The 20,210-nt window shown below is 43.9% G+C and overlaps 1 protein-coding gene across 1 annotated transcript in view; it reads right to left on the bottom strand.

Annotated features, from left to right (window-relative positions):
* Window positions 1-20,210, bottom strand: part of GPAT2 (glycerol-3-phosphate acyltransferase 2, mitochondrial) — a 99,453-nt gene that overhangs the window by 22,825 nt on the left and 56,418 nt on the right. Inside the window, exon 14 of the mRNA XM_066589420.1 lies at window positions 11,336-11,406. Within this exon, the coding sequence (XP_066445517.1) occupies window positions 11,336-11,406 (71 nt within the window). The remainder of the gene's footprint in view (window positions 1-11,335; window positions 11,407-20,210) is intronic.

Consider the following 20,210-nt stretch of genomic DNA (forward strand, 5'->3'; position numbering starts at 1 on the left):
TCCAATACATCTGCATGGTACAAGCCAACCCAATATAGTCTGATCCTAGAGGCACACTTTCTTCCAGTAGTCCCCAACTTCTTGGTAAACTACTGAATATGTTAGCATAATACTGGACAGAGATGAGAGAGAGTATGACTGCAGAATTAGACTATATAGGGTTTGTTTGTTAGCATGGACATGCATAGGTCTGCTGTGTGCACCCAGTTTTACCTTTATTAATTCGGTTTTCATTGTAGATTTTCCTATTTTTCTGCTGACCTGCTGTTTGCAATCCACTTACAGGTATGTGTGGTCTGGTATTGGGGGTCTTAAGCCCACCATTCTGCTAGTACCTTACACTCTCACATTTCCCATGCTGACAAGCATAGCCCTGCTCCAGTCGGCTGCAAAGCAGCTCCTTTGTTGTATGTAGAAAATAGCACTGTCCGTGTTACTAGAGAAGCCAAATGCCTAACAACAAGCAGTGGATTGTAAAGGTGCTGGAAGAAAGAGAAGTAAAGTCAGGCACTTCAAGCTTGATTTTCAGTGGTAAACTAAAATATTTTTAATGCAAGTGTGTTTACAAGATTGTTGATACACACAAAGGCTATTAGATGAGCATAACTTGTGCGAAAAGTTAGTGCGCAATGAAATTCAATCCTCCACAAAGCCTCTGAGACGCAAAATCTCCATAGAACACCCCACAAAGCGCACATCTCCTCCCCCCCCCCCCCCCCCCCAACCCAGGAGAACATATACCAGAGCAGAGATATTTGCAGGCTCCCTGCAGGGAACCAACATATCGCAGAATCCCCTCCCAAAAGAGAACGCCAAACAACTGCACCATGGGTCCCACTAGACAGAGCTCATCTGTAGACAAACTTAAAGCGTTTGCTAGAGGAGAAACCCGAAAAGACTCTAGCCCTGAACCCACTATGGCCGCCACGGCAGGATCGTCAGCGGCAAAGAGTAGCAGCCCAGGCCCACCCGAGGGTACGGTCCAAACTTTACAAGTTATCTTAACAGCTTTTCTCCGCAATACAAACATCTACGACTACGCTCACTGGCAAAATTGACGAAGTAAAAATGGATGTAAGCCTACTAAGGCAAGACCTTCAGAACCTAAGAGCGTGTTACAAGCGCAGAAAACAGAATCTCCACACTAGACGACACTGTCTCCCCAATATCAGCCACAACACGAGACCTCACGCAAAAAGCAGAGTATTGGAGACAAAAAGCGGATGACCTCGAAAACCGATCAAGACGGAATAATTTGCGTATAGTGGGCCTACCAGAGCGAGCTGAAGGGGAAAGACCTGAAGAATTTATAGAACGATGGCTCCGTGAACTCCTCCCTAACGCTGGACTATCACAAGTCTTTGTAATTGAGCGAGCCCATCAAATGCCCATGAAGCCGCCAATACCAGGAGCACCACCCAGACCCCTGCTAGCAAAACTGCTTAACTCCCGCGATAGGGACATAATTCTACAAGCTGCCAGAAAAGGAGGACCCCTACGCTACGACAACGCTACAGTTTCCATTTTCCCGGATTTCTCAGCAGATCTCAAAAAAAAAAAAAACGAGCATCATTCTTCGGAATCAAAAAACAGCTACGAGACCTACAGCCCCCATACTCCATGATGTACTCGGCACGACTGCGAGTGATAGACGGAGATCACACCCGCTTCTTCTCCTCACCATCTGAAGAAGAAAATTGGCTGGCTACCAGACGTCGACCAGAAGGACAGTAACGTATACATAACCACTTCTCTCTCTTCCTCTAGTTACCGAGACTCCCGTGTAAACATGTGAATATATCCCTAAAAGATATTAAAAGCACACTAGAGACTATGTGCCGGGCATACCCCAAATATGCCGGAGCTTGAGATGCAGAACGAAGACTCTTACTCGCTGCTGCGGATGCGCAGTTTACTCTCTCCGAGAGACGGCGGGGAACCCTTCTCTCCTCTGGTACCAATAGACCCTCCCCTCCCCCCCCCTCCCGACCCCATTAAGCTTTATACAAGGAAATGTAATGCAGAAATACCGGAAGAAGAGAAATCCCTACTCCCCCTCCCCCCAAGGGGGCCCACCCAGTTAATGCCCACCAGGCTAAGGCCGGTCTGTATAACGGATCTAACAATACAATAGTACATCAAGTATAGCCTAGAGTTAAGCTATACTATGTAGGTTCCCCCTAATATCAGTTTGCCACGAATATTATCTCAATAGAGAAGATATATATAAAGTTTGTTTAACTATAAGTTGTTAATTTGGTAGAAGACTACTGTAATGTTTACAAATTATATACATCAAGCGCTCCATGAGGACTTTAAAAACATATTAAAGTACTGTTGCATGACATGTGATAAAAATGTAATCGAGTGTCGGGAGGGGTCTCCTAGCGGGCAGAGCGACATAAGAGAATACACCCGGATCCGAATAGCTTCCCTTAGCCCATAGCAGGGATAATTTTTGTGTCTTGGAACGTCAGGGGCATGGGATCAGCCAGAAAAAGAGCAGTAATAAACTCTCTAGTACGCTCCTGGCGACCACATGTACTATGCCTGCAGGAGACCCACCTCACGCCTGAAACTACAAAAGCCTTGTTGAAACCATGGGTTCAGTGGTCCGCTCACTCGTGTCACACATCCTACTCCAGAGGGGTGTCCCTGTTGATAGGAAAGACGCTCAGATGGGAAATGGAACAGCTTAAAAGAGATCCAGAGGGCAGATACATCTTTGTGAGATCTAAAATCAATAATGACCCATACGTCCTTCTGTGCTGCTACAATCCGCCGCCGGCGACAACAGCCATCCTAGCAGAGGGCATCCAATTTGCATCATTCTCACCAGATGCAACGGTTGTCTGCATGGGAGATATGAACATGGTGATGGATCCCGTTATGGACAGGTTCGGGGGTGGTGCTCGGAGGGAGACACGAGTATGACCCGCCTGGCTTCTGTTATCTCGGTGACGGGATGGCTGGATCTATGGCGCATATTCCACCCACAACAAAAGGAATATACCTGCCACGCAGCCCGTAACCACGCACTTAGTCGAATAGACGACATATTCGGATCTCCATCACTATTTTCTAGGCTTGACTCCATAGAGCTCCTCCCTCGGGGGATCTCAGACCACTCGCCAGTTCGTATGACTCTCAAAAATCCAGGTCCGGCCACAATTAAGAGGCTAAAGGTACACCCATTCTGGCTTTCGTTATTTGGTCCTAACGACCGCATACCGGACCAGATTCAAATATACTACGAGGCACATGAGACACATACAGATACGATGCTGGTATGGGAGGCATTTAAACCCTATCTCAGAGGCTGCTTTAGATCCTCAATCTCGTTTATTAAAAGAGCCATGGCACGAGAGGGAGAGCTATTAGCAGAGCAATGTCAACAATTAGAAAGAGAATTTATCACAGACCCTACAGATATTAAAAGAGACAGATGGCTCCAGACAGGTAGAGACTACTTACTACACCTAAAAGAGAAAGCCCAGAGGAGCCTTTTCTTCACCCGACAATCCTTTTTTGAATTAGGCAACCAGTCCAGCAAAATACGGGCCTATATGGCGCGACAGGAGACTGCCCCCCCCCCCCGTCCGTACTGAGAATTAAATCAGCTGAAGGAACAACGCTTACAGACGCAAAAAAGATCCTAGATAGATTTCAGCAATTCTACGACGACCTATATCAATCACGAGCCGACTACCCACTTGCAGAACTGGAGTCCTACTTGGCCGATATAACATTTCCAGAACTGCAGGACAATTACAAGTCCTTACTAGATTCACCCATTACAGAGGAGGAGATTGAGGAAGTAATAAACGATATGGCAAAAAATAAAACCCCGGGCCCAGATGGTTTGCCAGTGGAGGTTTACCAGCAATATAAAAAAGAAATAATACCACACTTGCTTTCCCTATATAAATACATATTTGACAAAAATCATCTCCCAGAATCGATGCTAGAGGCCAATATAGTCCTTATCCCAAAACCGGACAAAAATCCAGAGGAATGCGGCTCGTATAGGCCCATTTCATTATTAAATACGGACTACAAAATCCTTACTAAAATATTGGCCTCCCGCTTAAACCAAGCGATAAAGGAAATCATACACCCCGACCAATCTGGCTTCATCCCGGGAAAGTCCACATCGGATAATATTAGAAGAACACAGGTAATCACACAGGAGGGGTGGAGGTGGAGGTCAGACTGGGCCTTGGCCTCATTAGATGCAGCTAAAGCGTTCGACTCTGTTGAGTGGATGTATTTGACAGAAGTTTTGCGCAGATTTGGGTTTGGAGACTCATTCATAAAGTGGATCTCTATCATATATAAGTCTCCAACAGCCAGGGTAGTGGTTAACGGCTTGACCTCCACCTCCTTCCCACTTCACAGAGGGACCCGACAGGGATGCCCACTTTCCCCTCTCCTGTTCGCAATCGAACCCCTAGCCCTGAGGATCTGGCAACACACCTTATATAAAGGCATCCAGATAGGACCCAGAGAAGATAGAATAGGATTGTACGCAGATGACATAATACTATTCATGTCAGACCCTAAAAGCACCTTACCGTTAGCCATTTCTTTAATAGATAAATTTGGGAAATTCTCAGGCCTATGTATCAACTGGCAGAAATCCGCTTCTATGCCTCTAAGATCAGAGGGCTGGCTGATGGGGGAAGTATTTTGTAAATTACAAATCGTCCCCAGGTTTAAATATCTTGGGATATACATCACCAGAGACCATACCCAGAGCTTTGAGCTAAATATCACTCCTCTGCTGACAACTTTACAGCAAAAATTAAAAAGCTGGAGCTCCCTGCTACTATCTGTAGCTGGCAGAATAAATCTCATAAAAATGATAATACTCCCCAAATATTTGTACTGCCTGGAACATGCAGAAATAACCATACCACAAAAATTCTTCCAAAAAACGAAATCCCTAATAACATCATTCATATGGGGAAACTCTAGAGCCAAACTCTGTATGGATACTCTACAACGTCCTAAGGAAATGGCTGGAATGGCGCTTCCAGACTTCAAACTCTACTACTAGGCGGGACAAGTCAGATACGTCCGCCACTGGTTATCGGATGCGCCCCTCCCTAACTCCGAGCACCACCTGATGTATTTCCTCGCGGAGACATCACTTTGGATCCTCCTGGAAAAACCAGGACTGTTGACTAAACAGATGTTACCCATACACAGACTTGCAGCTAATGTGTGGCAGACATGCAAGTCGCTGGCTAAACGGGACGACACCCCTCTGGAGACCCCCCTATGGGACAACAGAACACTACCGCATCTGGTGAACTTACCGGGCAGACAATTCTGGATAAGCATTGGAATCACTACACTAGAACACTTACACATCGACCAAACACTGGTCTCCTTCGAGCAACTACAACAATTATACCAGATTCCAAGAGCGGGCTTTTTTAGATACCTACAACTTCAACATGCTTTAACGGCACAATTTCCAGAAGCTAGACAATCATTTTCTCAATATCCACTAATAGGCCTACTACGCACCCAAGGACCCAAAGGCCTGATATCGGTGCTGTACACCCACCTACTACACTCCAAGACCCCCGATATGCCAATGACAGTAGTAGAAAGATGGAGAGAACTCATTCCCACCCTTACTAATGAGGACTGGGAAACCGCGATGTCCACATACACCACGGTATCACCGGCCGCAAATAACAAACTAACACAATTATACATCCTACACCAATGCTACTTAACACCGACCAGACTCCACAAAATGAATAGGACACATACCAACCAATGTCAACGATGCAGAGCACCTAACGCAAATTTCAATCACCTAATATGGAACTGTCCGGACATTCACGCGTACTGGGGGGAAGTCACAGAGTTCCTAACACAAATACTAGGGATACCAGTCCCGCATGACCCAGCAGTGTGCCTACTAGGTATTCTAGACGAAGAACAATGGCTGTACCACAACAGGATATTCCTCACCAAAGTACTATTTTATGCCCGCAAAGCAATAGCCCTGCGCTGGATGGATAGACGCCCTCCGACACTCTTAAAATGGCAGAATATCATCAATGCCATTCTGCCATATGAAAAAATAGTATATAAGAATAGAAAATGCCCTGAAAAATTCAACAAGGTGTGGGAGAGATGGTGTGGGTCAGCGAACACAGTATGCACGCAGGACCGATTTCAAAACCTACTAAGGGCTAATGTAACCAGAAACACTCGATAAGACTAGCGAAAGTTTCTACCTTTCACTGACACTACGAGAAACTGCACTGTCATATGTATTCAATAACTGCACGTGTTAATGTAATGCACTAAAATCTTGATAACATGTTCACAAAGAGCCTATGATGTAACCAAAGTTCTTTATTCAATTATTGTTTGTAATACAGAGAATTCAATGAAACGAATTAAAAAAAAAAAAATTCAATCCTCCACGCAGAGCTATATTCAAGGAGTGTCTCCCCAAATGGTAGGAAAATCGACATAAACAAGAATCTCATACATATGATTGCGAAAGTACTTTGGAGCTTCAAGCAAAACAATCCCCCTGTATTGGCAAGAGAGATTGCTGGTAACTTATCTGTGCCTATTGCTTGAAAGCATGTATCACAGTGGTCACAAGGTTGGTCTACGGCATTTGATGTCAGTATATATATATTTTTATTGACCACTCCAGGCTCATTGCAGTTTCTCTCCTTGAGGACATCTGGAATACTCCAGAATAGAAATGCATTGAAAAGGATAGGGAAATTACAGGAGAAGGTAAAAGACAGATTCTCGTTGCTCTTTTAAGGGTGATTGCCAGATATGCCAAGAAGGGATTTAACAGGTGCTACGATAGAGATATTGGCATCTCCCAATGGGGAGGAATCCATGTGAACATCTGCTATAGGATAGGAGGGTTGTATCTCTCATATTTACTCAGAGCAAAATTTATTACATTTGTTACATATGCATTGATTTAATTGAATTTCATTAAGGCTGACTTCACATGACTGGGTCAGATTCCGCATGTGGGATCCCACAGCGGATCCCGGTTAAGCCGGCCGGTGACTCCGCGTACCTGTAGTTTCTGAATTGCGTATGAACGTGGTGGTTTGCCGTTGGTTATGCGCTGCACAGATTTTTTTTTTTTTTGCAATATCTGTATTTTCTGCGCCGTTGCTTAGTGAGGACGTGGGTACCCACGCCCCATACGCAATTTTAACTGCATATGTAGTGCGGGTCGGACGGCTTCCATCGACTTCAATAGAGGCCATCCGAAATAGAGCCCGCAGCAAAAGAGCATTGTGCGATTTTCCTTACCTCGCGGAATACGCAATTCATATCTGAGAGTTTGAGTGAAAAAAAATGAAAGTATATGCCTTTCAATGCGTGCGATTTCCTGCGCATCCTCCGTACAGACGCCGATTCTGCAATAGGAATCTGTTCAGGTGAAGCTCCCCTAAGAGTTCCATTTTACTTCTGTCTGTAATTAAAGGGGTTGTCCCGCAGCAGCAAGTGGGGTTATACACTTCTGTATGGCCATATTAATGTACTTTGTAATGTACATTGTGCATTAATTATGAGCCATACAGAAGTTATAAAAAGTTTTTCACTTACCTGCTCCGTTGCTAGCGTCCTCGTTTCCATGGAGCCGACTAATTTTCGCCGTCTAATGGCCAAATTAGCCGCGCTTGCGCAGTCCCGGTCGTCTTCTTTTTTCAATGGGGCTGCTCGTGCTGGATGCCGGCTCCGTGTAGCTCTGCCCCGTCACGTGCCGATTCCAGCCAATCAGGAGGCTGGAATCGGCAATGGACCGCACAGAAGCCCTGCGGTCCACCGAGTGAGAAGATCCCCGCGGCCATCTTCATCAGGTAAGTAAGAAGTCACCAGAGCGCGGGGATTCAGGTAAGCGCTCTCCGGTGTTCTTTTTTAACCCCTGCATCGGGGTTGTCTCGCACCGAACGGGGGGGAGGGTTGAAAAAAAAAAAAAAAACGTTTCGGCGCGGGACAACCCCTTTAAGTGATGAGAATACGGTATATTTAGGAGGAAGGTACTGCTGAATCACACAGGTGGGTAGAGCATCTCCACTGACCAACAAACAAAAGGATAGGGACTTTTTAATCAAGACCTATTGGAGAGGTTCCTTCAGTTTAGATGGATTAGAGCAATAATAAAGAATTAGTTGCAAAGGTGTGTGCAGCCTTTCAATTCAGTTCTGCTGCTTGATCTTCTTCATAAGCATGAGATCTATAATGCAAAGTGTATTTTGCATTTACAAAATTCAGCTCTTTTACCCCATAAGGACACATAGAATTACACCATACTGCAATCTGACAGGCACTCTATCAAACTATGCCACAAGCATGGCTCGATAGGCATTCAGCTATGGCAGCCCTGGGGCCTTTCAGAAGGCCCCTGGCTGCCATGGCACCCGCACAACAACCTGCGATCTCATGATGGGGGGGAGGGGGGGTGAACGGGCCCTGAACATCAGCCGGGGCATTTAAAGGGTTAACAGCTGCGCTGAACTGCACGAGCTGGTGCCGGCTGTAAGAAACAGACAGCAGCGCGATGTATGGAGGGAGATCGACCCGCGATCCCGACTCCATACATACCCCGAACCTGCAGGACGTAAGTGTACATTCTGCAGTGTTTAGGGGTCAACCCTGAACTTCGGATTCTTTCATACATGTGCATCCAGCATTTCCATTTTGAGTGCAATCACTGCATCGTCAGTAACGATCTGACTTCCATCATCTGCAGCTCCGATTGTACATAGGAATTAATAACTGCGCTGCATCTAGCTTTTTTTTTATACTATTGCTTGGAATGTATTAGCAAATAATTTGCATGTAATTGCACTGAAATATGTCTTCAGACATCCCAGGAGCCTAGCTTTGCTATGCCTTGTATTGTGCAAGCAGCAAACACTACATGCAAAGTGTTCCTTGTTGGTATGGTAGCTGTATGCATCCTGGAGTTCTACCTTTGGATCCATTGAAAAGGATAACACGAACCCCATGCACTTTACAATAATGTGTTGGATATTTGCATTTTTTTCATTCCTGATGCAGCTAGCACCCCCCCGTATATATAAGTTGGCTAGTATTACCTGTTTAGGTATTCCTTTCTATCTGAAATTTCCTGGAGTCAAGCTCAGGTGGGTCATGTGATTTCATTCTGATCACCTGAGAACTATTTGGGATTACAGGCTCTCAAAAAGTCAGTTTTCAGTTAGCATTATTCCAGTGTGATGGAGTCTACCATACAAGCTCTTTAGAGGGGAAGCAGACACTCCTATCATAGTTACTGATGATGATCACACAGCTCCTGTCACACAGTTAAAATGAAGGAGATCACAGCTCATCCTCCTGACTGTATACCTATGCTCTGTAGTTTATTCAGGTGAATTATGCAGAGTAGTGATGTTTACACTGTGCTCCCTACAGGCAGAGATAGATAATACTGGCTGTAATTGGCCATGCGATTGTGTTCTGATTAGAGATGAGCGAGCATACTCGATGAGGCAAACTACTCAAGCGAGTAGTGCCTTATTCGAGTACTTGCCCATTAATCTCTAAAGATTCGGGTGCCAGCAGGGGGCGGGGAGCGGCAGGGGAGAGCGGGGAGGAATGGAAGGGAGATCTCTCTCTCCCTCTCCCCCTCCCGCGCCGGCAGCCGAATCTTTAGAGACGAGCGGGCAGGTACTCGAATAAGGCACAACTCGCTCGAGTAGTTTGCCTTATCGAGTATGCTCGCTCATCTCTAGTTCTGATTCATCATGGGACTGATTGCACAGAATACTGAGGAGAAAGCAAGGACATATCTCTACATTAAAATGGTGTCTGATAAGCATCAGACAGGAGGCTGCACTGCATGGAAGTGACTGCAACAGGCAATTCAATGAGGGGCGCAGGAATGGAAAAATGTGTCTGCACCAGAGTGGCCATTTAAATAGTTTCTCTACATAAACCCATCATCACACGTACACACATAGAATGTGCACTTATATCTAATGCATGTTGTATGCCAGCATGAGTGTGATAACGATCTTTGCAGCAAGATTTGAAAACTCCAATATTTTATGCAACGGTAGATGGGGGGCATCTCCTTGGGAGTTTAAACCCCAGTTCTGACAGTGGAAATGAGTGGGCAGTGTTAAAAAAAATAAAATTAAAAAAAAAAAAAAAAAAGGGTGAAAGGTTTCCATGACAGAATAACCTTACAATATTAGAGTGTCCCAAAGTGAGGGATATTTAGCATTTATGTTGATTAGAGAAAATGGGACAATATTCAATATTAAATTCCTTTAATTTGGCATCACATCAAACATTCTACTGACTGCTTGTCTCGCAAAAAAAAATGGTGTTGTTGCATTCCAAGCTTTAATGTCTATTTACATTTCTGTTGATGTAGCTGTATGGAGGCTTGGTTTTTTTTTGCATGAGTTGTTATTTTCACTGGTATTATATATAATGTATTGACAAGCTGAAAACGCTTATTTTTATTTTTTTAGAAAGAGGGGGGGGGGGTCGGGGGGGGGGTGTATTGGGGGCGGCATTTATTTGTAACCAATAAGATATATTACAGTTCCCTATATTCGCCTGTCCTACTGCTTTAAGAAAATTTGTTTGTAATTTGAGCTACACTTCAAAAGACTATTTTCTTTTTTAATATCCCATCTTACTCCTTTTTATAGCCATCCCATAACGTGAATAGCCTTGTTCTGATGATATGGAGGAAACCACCGTGAATAGGCAAATTTGATGATCAGCGGGTATCAGGGAGGTTAATCAGTGGCTCATGCAAGAGTTTTAAATAGTTAACATTTACTTAAATGATGGGTTTCAAAAGCAAACCGCTCTCTGCATCACATAATAATGAACATTCATGATCTGATGGGGAGCAATTCGCATTTCAAAATGCGTTACCTGGAAAAACGTTAGCCACTAGAACTTTTGCATGAGCCGTCCCTTGGCTCTCCCTTACACCTGCTGATCATCGAATATTCCTATGTCTTATGGTTAGGTAGCTTCTTCCACTTCCATATATTCAACGAAGCATCTTAACCGGACAAGAAAGAGGAGCAGCTGGGAGATTTCATGTTGTTCCTCATTGTACCATGGTGCCACTAGAAGAAGAATTATATCAGGCGCTCTGCTTTTGCTCCCTGCACTTCCATTGTCCTGATGTCAGAAGGATTGTTACTGTAACACGTAAATACACAGTATCATGACAACTGGTCATCTCTGTACAGAATTCCCTAAGAATTGTGCACTGGATTTGTGCCAAGAGTTCCAGTAATATCCCAAAAGTTAGGTCAGTACTCACAACTCTGTATTTATGGAGAAGAAGTGCTGAAATAATGTGGGAAGACATGACTGATGTACAAGCCACGGCAGCTGAAAGACAAAAGGCAGACAGTGGGAGGTTAAATGAGACGTGACACAAGGACGTCCATTACAGATGCTTGTGATCACAGACATAAGCAATGACTATTGAGCAAGCCTCATTCTCAGTAAGGGTCCGTTTACGGTAAACCATGTATCATTTGAATGAGTGAACAATGTTAGGACGCCTAAAACAATGAATTTTATTAGATACTGACTAAAAAGATGGGAAAAGTAAAAAAAAACAAAAAACACCCATCCATGGACGAACAAACATATAAAGCAACCAGAAAAAAGCCTGATGTTATGAACAATGGTCCCTATGCATAATTCAGCAATAGAGCCAGTATGCCTAAGAGAAAAGAGGAGATGGATTCTCTTTCAGTTAAATAACCAAAACGAATTTTAGTGCCCTGGTGGGGTCTGCGGTACCAGCCAACAATGTATTGGACTAGAAAATCCAGGCACTGAGTTTTCCTGTAATCTCGCACAAATAAGGTCCACTATTCATGCCCGTTCTATTTTGGGCTGAAGTAGTCCCAACTTGGCTACTAACACTAACGGTCCAACACATTTCAATAGAGGTATAATCTTCTTCAGGGACCTAAATCCCCTCATACAGTGGTAGAGTAATAACCCGATCGAGGTATGTCCCAGATGTAAAGGGGTATGATACCCCACGATCAGGAAAGATGGTATCACTTAGAGCCCCCTACTTAATAGGTGGACTAACTACCATGTGGACAAAGCCCATATTCTCCTTCGGGAGCTTCTAGTGCAATCTTCTCAAAAAGAAATTCCGTATTCTGATATCAGCAAAATAGCTGCTCACAAGATTGTTAAAAGATTTAAAAAAATCAGATAGTGCCAAAACAATCAAAAGATAAATCTTTTGTGATTTTTCTACTATTCCCATCTTTTTAGTCAGTATCTAATAAAATTCATTATTTTAGGCGTCTAGTCGGTGACATTGCTATTCAATAATAGGTGAATAATAGTGAACAATGTCAGAGTTCACCCAGCAGCCTGTTTATACAGGCAGATACATGGTTGGCTCCTTCATTTGAGAAATCGCTCAGTGATTCACATTCGCTGTATAAGTGACCAAGAACGGCTGAATGATCGGTATTTAAACTGAACGAGCCAACCATGATTTTGGGCTTGCACAAAATGAAAGCAGAACAAAAGCGAATGATTTAGCGTTTGTTGCGTTTACACTGAACGAATATCGTGCATTTTTGCTCATATAAGCGATCATCATTCTGTGTAAAGGGGCCTGAACTCTCAAGTTGGAACAAAGAAAAAAAGTGAAGTTTCTGAAAGCAACTAATCGTAAAACTTTTTCCATTTCCCAAAACAGCCGTTGAAACTGAACTCGTTTTGAGAATTCTCTCACTATAATCTAGTCAGAGGCTGCAGTACATATTCCCAGAAGAGGAAAAATAATCGGAGGAGTATTTTGTAGTAGCATGCGATTTGCAGTAATTCAGATTAACCATATTCAGGCATACTTAGTGTGAAAAACGCACCATTTATACAAGAAAACATCACAGTTACGTCTAGCAACACTTCCTTGTATAAATGGAGAATTAAGGGCATTCTAAACCTATTTTACATCATACGATTTTCCGCGGTGAGCCTATCAATTAGATAGGCTCTTTACGGAGACCTTACAATGCTCCCCCGTGGCGGAATATCGCTAGCGATATTCCATCACGGTCGTGGACAGGCGGCCTTCCTCTCATCCTGAGAGCACAATCACATGCTAGACAGCAAATGTCCACAGCAGCCGATCAGTGACCCCTGCTGCCACGGCCACGTGCCATCGAGTAGCCCATTTACATGGAATGTTTCTTGTTTAAAAAAGTGCATGAGTGAGTGATGTCACCGCTAGTTGTTCGCACTCAAGCATAATGTTTAGACAGGCAGATCATCGCTGAGAATCAATCACTTCTCGTTCAGCACTTCACATTCTACAAGCTGAGCGGGGAATGTTTAGATGTAGCGAGAAGTGAGCGAATCAGCGGTGAGTTTATGCAGGTGGATACTGAGCGACAAACGAAAAGCGAATAAAAGGCCCTTTGTATTTAGACGTAACAAATATCGCACACTTTCATTCGTTCTAATGACAATTATAACGTGTAGATGGGCCTTAACACCTGATGGTACTGGCCGAAAGAAAGAAACGGACTGGAGAAGCGGCAGGGGGCAAGAGCGGAAAGTATATTGTGTTTTCTATCATTTTACAACAGACATGTCATATTCAGTCTCATGCGAAGAAATACAGTAAGCATGAGGCGGATCTCGAAGAGTAAATCTGTCTGTCCAGGCGTTACTGCAACCTCTGAAAAATGTGAATTCAGACCGGTATGCATCTTCAAGGAATGTGGCTGCAGCAACGAAGAAAAGTGTCTTACTTCAATGCGCTTACAAAGGGCTATATAAAGGGGGAGATTTATTAAACTGTCTAAAACAAAAAATGTTCTTTGTTGCCCAAAGCATCCAATCACAGCACAGCTTTCATTTTGTATTGCACAGTGGTAAAATGAAAGCAAAGCTGTGATTGGTTGGTAAGGGCAACTAAGACAGTTTCATAAATCTGACCCTAAATGTCTCAAAACCATACCCAATGTAAACCACCTACTTTGTGGCGTTCTACAATGAACAAAATTATGTATGATACACAGTACATATTTGTATTCTGCAAATAAGGGAGATGAAACAATACCTCTGCAGTGCCTCCCATGTTATAACAATAACTGGAAATTGAAAGTCAAGCCAGAATCCATACACAGACAGCTGTTTCGGGGTTATTGCGTTAGTGTGTAGTAGGTTTCTGGCTTGGCTAGCCAGAGACTGGTGATGTGGTACAGGTATGCTATCTTTTCTTCTTAGGGAGACCACCTAGAAGGGGAGTGAGTGAGGAGATTTATAAGGTCATTCATGCTCCTCTGGGAAATATGCAAATTAGAAAGATGGAACAATACCTTTGCAGCGCCACCTATTTGACTTGCAGGAACGCGGCCTTCCATCTTAGAATCTTTATACAAGATGTAACAATGACTGGGAATCGAAAGTCAAGCCAGAATCCATACACAGATAGCTGTTTCAGGGTGTTTGGATTCTGTGTATGAATTCTGGCTTGACCTTCAATTGCCAGTCATTGTTACAAGGCTTGTATAAAAGAGTCTAACATTGACTTGCAGGAATGCTGCCTTCCAATAGATAGCGCTGCAGAGGTATTGTTCCATCTCTCTTATTTGCATATTACCCAGAGGAGCATGAATGGCCTTTTAAGTCTCCTCACTCACTCTCCTTCTAGGTGCTCTCCCTAAGGAAAAAAAGATAGTGTTCCTGACCCATATTTGTATTCTATAATGGTAAAACAGAGTTAACAGGCATCCTGCAAGCTACTCAATGACCTAGAAGAGTTAATAAAAGCAGAAGTATTCATATAAACTTCTTTGTGTCTTTATGTAATATACTAACAAACACATAAAGTGTCCCGCTCTTCTAATAGGAGGCAAGTTTGCGACAATCTTGGCACAAGGTCACTTATCTCCTTGTAAAGTGTCGTCCTTTGTAATACAGTTGCAGCCTCCTCTTTATTGTTCTGAGCTGCTGTCATCTGACAAAGGATCACTTGAGCTGTATACGCAAATCACCAACATATCAAAATGTTCAAAAGCCTCCCAGACAAAAGGATTGAGGGAGATGGAGCAATTTACATTAATGAAGAGGAAAGAAAATGAGAATAAATCCATCTGCTGCTCGCCTACGACATGATGTGGTGGTGGAGCGAACATCGGGGGCTGAGAGGCTGCAGCACTCTGACAGCTCGGAAGTCAAGCAACTTTAACTCCAATGCTGTAGTCCAACTTATCCCCCAAGTCTTGTGAAGAACCCCAAACCAAAGCGGCTGCAAGAACAAAGCGCTGGGTATAGGAAAACAACAAGTGAAAACTACCAAAGACTGAAGTATAAAAGGTGAATATGACAGATTAAAATAGTGACAGGTGATAAAACCGGGAGCATGAAAGATGGACTAGACTTGGTTCCATTGAAGAGAATGAAATCAATGAGACCCTCTAGTCTCAGGAGAAAGTCTATCTCGAAACTAGAGGATGGAGTAATATTATTGGCCCTTTTCCGCCGCTTCCTGTGGCCCCTCTTACATCTTCCAAGATGGCAGTCCTGCCGCTGTAACAACCAGATGCATATTGTTCAACGGTATTCTCAGGCACTCCACAATGCTCTGATTGGTCAGCACTGCTCATGTGATCAGCACAGACCAATCAAAGCAGCCTATAGTGTTTTAGACTACGGATGCTTAGAGGGTAGTCTAAGTAGTAAGGTGGCCATCTTGGAAGAAGGAAAATGCACCATGAGAACTGGCAGATCCGGGGAACAATGACACAAAGGAAGAGTATCAGGTAATAATACTTCCCCCACTTAGGTCCCAGGACAAATTTTGTCCTGAAATCGATTAGTCGCTTTAAGGTTTCAGAATTATTTTGTACAAGAGTTCATAAGAAGGAAAAAAAAGTCCATTCAGTTCAACCTATTCTCAAAAAATGGGTAAAACAAAAAAGAGAGCTACGCTATTCTAGTTGAAAAAAAATACATATTCACGGATGAAACAAAGGCTAATTGATACCAATTGCTGTCAATTCCCATTGTAAAGGTCCCGATGAAACAAACAAAAGTGGAGACGTTTTTCAAAATAGAACGCAATAAAGTAGAGAAGAACACCCGTGTGAACAGAATCACAAAACATCACGGTCAGGAACAAAGTCAGGAAACATGCAGAACGGGCAGGAATCTGTGTAGAATCCATAATCTACTGGAAAACATACACTGCGCCATGGATGAAAATGTCAAGAGTAAGGCCGCCTGCAGACGAGCGGGTCGGATCCGGCAGCGAGAATTCTCGCCGCGCGATCCGACCCGAGTGCCTGCAGGGACGAGCGCGTACTCACCCGCGCCTGGCGGCCCCGGCTCTTTCATGTGCCGGCTGCCGCGGAGCCGGCGGCCGGGTGAGTGCGTGCCCCGCAGAAAATTGGAACATGCCGCGGTTTGTTTGCCGCGCGAGATTTCGCGCGACCAAACCGCGGCCGTCTGCATAGGAGTGCGTATTTTAATGCACTCCTATGCAGGCTTTCAGCAGCGGAAATCCCGCGGGAAATCCCGCGGCGGGATTTCCGCTCGTGTGCAGGCGGCCTATGGCAATGATCACATCTGCGGTGAAGTGGAGCCTCCATCACAGATTACATTGTATTTGACAGGTAAAATAGTTCTCAATGCAGTGCCATTTTTTCCTTCAAAACTATTTAGGTAAAAAAATGTCTGATGGGTGCTGGTGATGTTCCTCATGCCAAGGATCTAGTAATGCATCATGGTTTTCTAAGGCTTCCATTCAGGGCCATGACAGCTATGCTGGATGTGTTTTACACAGGCCCTACTGACTCAAAATGTGGGCTGCCGGGCTTCGGCACCGCAAGCTTAATAAAGAGCCTTAAAAGAGAATGTGTCATCAGAAAATGACTCATTATATAAACCATATTTTTGTTTTAAACATTTAAGAATTTTCGACAATTTTTTTTGTACTTTCATGCACAAGCTTTATTTTCAAAAAAAATCCTAAAATCCTGTATTTTCCACACTGACCATAGAGCCTAATACTAGCCTGTCATTTTCTGATCCCTAGAAAAAAAAACTTTGGAGCAGTCGTCTCACTAACATCACAGGCAGGATTACACTGAGAGCTAACACCTATCTGTAGAGAACATAGGATCCACAGAAAAGAAACGCCTGATCTAAGGGTTAGCTAGTTTTAAATCTAAAAAAGAACAAAGCAGAAACTTGGACCCCGAGAGTGTTGGGCTTAAGGCCCCCATCAAGCCCTGCCTACAAAAAGTCAAGAATTCAAAAGGTACGTTAGAAGATTCTAGAGAGTCAAATTTTCCCTGTGAAAATCTAACGAAGGCTCCCCATTATCTTACATAGCTAGTTAGCAGAAAACAAAAGTGACATCTGATAACAGTCTGGATTACAGAATTGGATAAACCTCTGTACTTTAGAATTAACCTTTCAGCAGTCAAGTGGAGACTCAACCTAGGGATACAGTACTGGGCCCTGGGAAACAGATACCCCCCAAACAGGGCTGATCTACCAACAGTCCTCAGGCATGCGAACCAGGGTCTTCCTGGCCAGAATGGAGCCATCATAATTACTAAGGCCTTGGTCTTGTTTGATTTTCTTTAAGACCCTGGGAATCAAAACAGAGTGAAAAAGGCATACCCTTTTACCCTTCTCAAAACAGAGAACACATCCAATCCAGATGGGAAAATCCAATGGATTGAGAGAACAACATCTTTTTGTCTTGCGATTCAGCCTGCTGGCAAACCAGTCTGTTAATGGCATCCCCCATTTCACTACTATCATCTGAAATATTCTCAGGTTCAGGGAGCACTCTAACCGTCTCAAACCGACTCTGCTCACATGGAGCACCAAATCAAAGAATGTCTGGCAATTGAAGAAATTGAAATTTTTCGATGAAGGAATAGAGGATTGTAGTCGCATTTATGGATGATGTCCCATTGAAGAGTCTGGGACCTGACTTGAACCCATCTCACTGGTAACGTTACCAGCTTGAGAAAGACTCTGTTGTTTGAGTCGAAACGTCGCTGTCTATTGGTCGTGTGGGAATAAAGGTATTGCTGTTAAAGACATAGGAGTTGTGTCTGAATATCCTTGATATCTTCAACAAGACATTATTTGCTGCTGCTTCCTTATTATACTAACTCTTGGGTTTATTGGGGACGTTGATCCAGTTCCTTTAAGAAGCCTGCATCAGTGCCTTAAAAAAAAAAACCTCCTAAACATTTTTTTCAAGGGCTGTGTTATAGCAATAATATATGTTTCTCACATCAGCCTAGTCAAAAAAAAAGAAAAAAATTGTTTTTTATTATATATTATAATCGTCCTCTTTAGTGGATAACCACCATCTAAATAGTTAACTCAGTTCATGTTGTACACTGGTATGTAGATGTAGGCTCATCCTCCCCCCATATCCTGGTCATAGTTTAGGAATGTCTAAAGATAACTAGAGAGGTCTAACTCTCCATACATAAAGAAAATACTAGAACGGTGTATACTAGGATCCTTTTTTTTTTTATTCTTCGGAATTACGTGTTTGGAGTGACAGGCCGTGAGGTGTTAACAAATGTTAACTAGAGATGAGCGAGCATACTCGCTAAGGGCAATTGCTCGAGCAAGCATTGCCCTTAGCGAGTACCTGCCCGCTCGAGAGACAAGGTTCGGGTGCCGGCGCGGGGGAGCGGTGAGTTGCGGCAGTCAGCAGGGGGGAGCGGGGGAGGGGGGAAGAGATCTCCCCTCCGTTCCTCCCCGCTCTCCCCCGCAGCTCCCTGCCCGCCACCGGCACCCGAACGTTGTCTCTCGAGCGGGCAGGTACTCGCTAAGGGCAATACTCACTCGAGCAATTGCCCTTAGCGAATATGCTCACTCATCACTAATGTTAACCTATTAGCACCTAGAGCCAATCATGAATTCTTAGGATTATAGGAGGCATGTATTTCTGATCATACGTAAGAGAACTTATATATACGTGGTCTGCTTTGTAATAAAATCAGAAGAGCTTTCATTGACGGATGATACAGACTGTGTTATGTGCAAGTGATCTGTGTACACGGCTTCTCTTATAATTTGAACCTGGCAATGAAACACTATGAAATCCCTCTGATGATTTCCCTAACAGCTGTCAGCTCTTTTGTTATTTTCTGACACGGTGTCCAGTTGAAAAGTTCTATATGAAATTGCCAATGAGAACATATATACCTGCTGTTTCCTTCTTTACCATCGGTTTATGTTCTCTGGTGTGATCATTTTGTCATCAGGTTGGCACATATTAGCAACCTGTGTTAATTACATCCTCCTATTAGGGATTTTTAGGCAAACAATCACACGGGATGCTACAGTGCAATGTTCCCCAACTCCAGTCCTCAGGGACCCCAACAGGTCATGATTTCAGGATTTCCTCAGTATTGCACCACAAATTATCTAATTATTGTCAGCACCTCAGACATCCCGAAAAAATGAGGTGTTGGTCCCTGACTGGAGTTGGGGACCCCTGCTATAGTACATCTCTGAATTACTCTAATCTCTTTGACAGGATGCGTTTTTTGGTGTTGTTCAGTTAACGATGAAGATCCTGTGGGTGTAGTGACTTATTAAGGGTCGTAATATCTATCTCCACCGGATTCCAACGTGTGACCAGGCTCCTGATTAACTAGGGTCCTCCTAGGAATACGCATTGAGCCATTTTTCTTGATCACTGGCAATCCTAGTGTACTTGTAACGGTTTCGGGCACTAGGGTGGAGCCTCAGGTGTAGCAGTCGCAGGTCTGGAAAATAGTCGGGGAAGAGCCAGGAGTCAGCAGCGGGAGGTCTCGGTTTGCAGTACAAATGGATGAGGCAAGTAACGTAGCCAGAAGTCGGCATCAGGAGGTGTTGTAATAGTAGAGAAGCAGGCAGAAATGGAGCTTGACCAAATGCTCTGGAGCAGAATAATCATGCAAGGAAGGAGGGATCAGGGCCAGGTTTATATAGCAAGCCCAATCAGAGACAGAGGCGGAGTCAGGAGGCAGGAACTGGATGACCGAGATCATGGAACAAGGGAAACTGTCCACAGGCTGGATAGCTCAACAGGGAGAGCTATCTGGATCGGCTGGAGTACAGGAGGTCCCGGGTTCGATTCCTAACAGTATTTCTGATACAAGACAACTTGAACTTAGATC

Source organism: Eleutherodactylus coqui, chromosome 2, assembly GCF_035609145.1.
Source record: "Eleutherodactylus coqui strain aEleCoq1 chromosome 2, aEleCoq1.hap1, whole genome shotgun sequence".
Classification (NCBI taxonomy): Eukaryota; Metazoa; Chordata; class Amphibia; order Anura; family Eleutherodactylidae; genus Eleutherodactylus; species Eleutherodactylus coqui.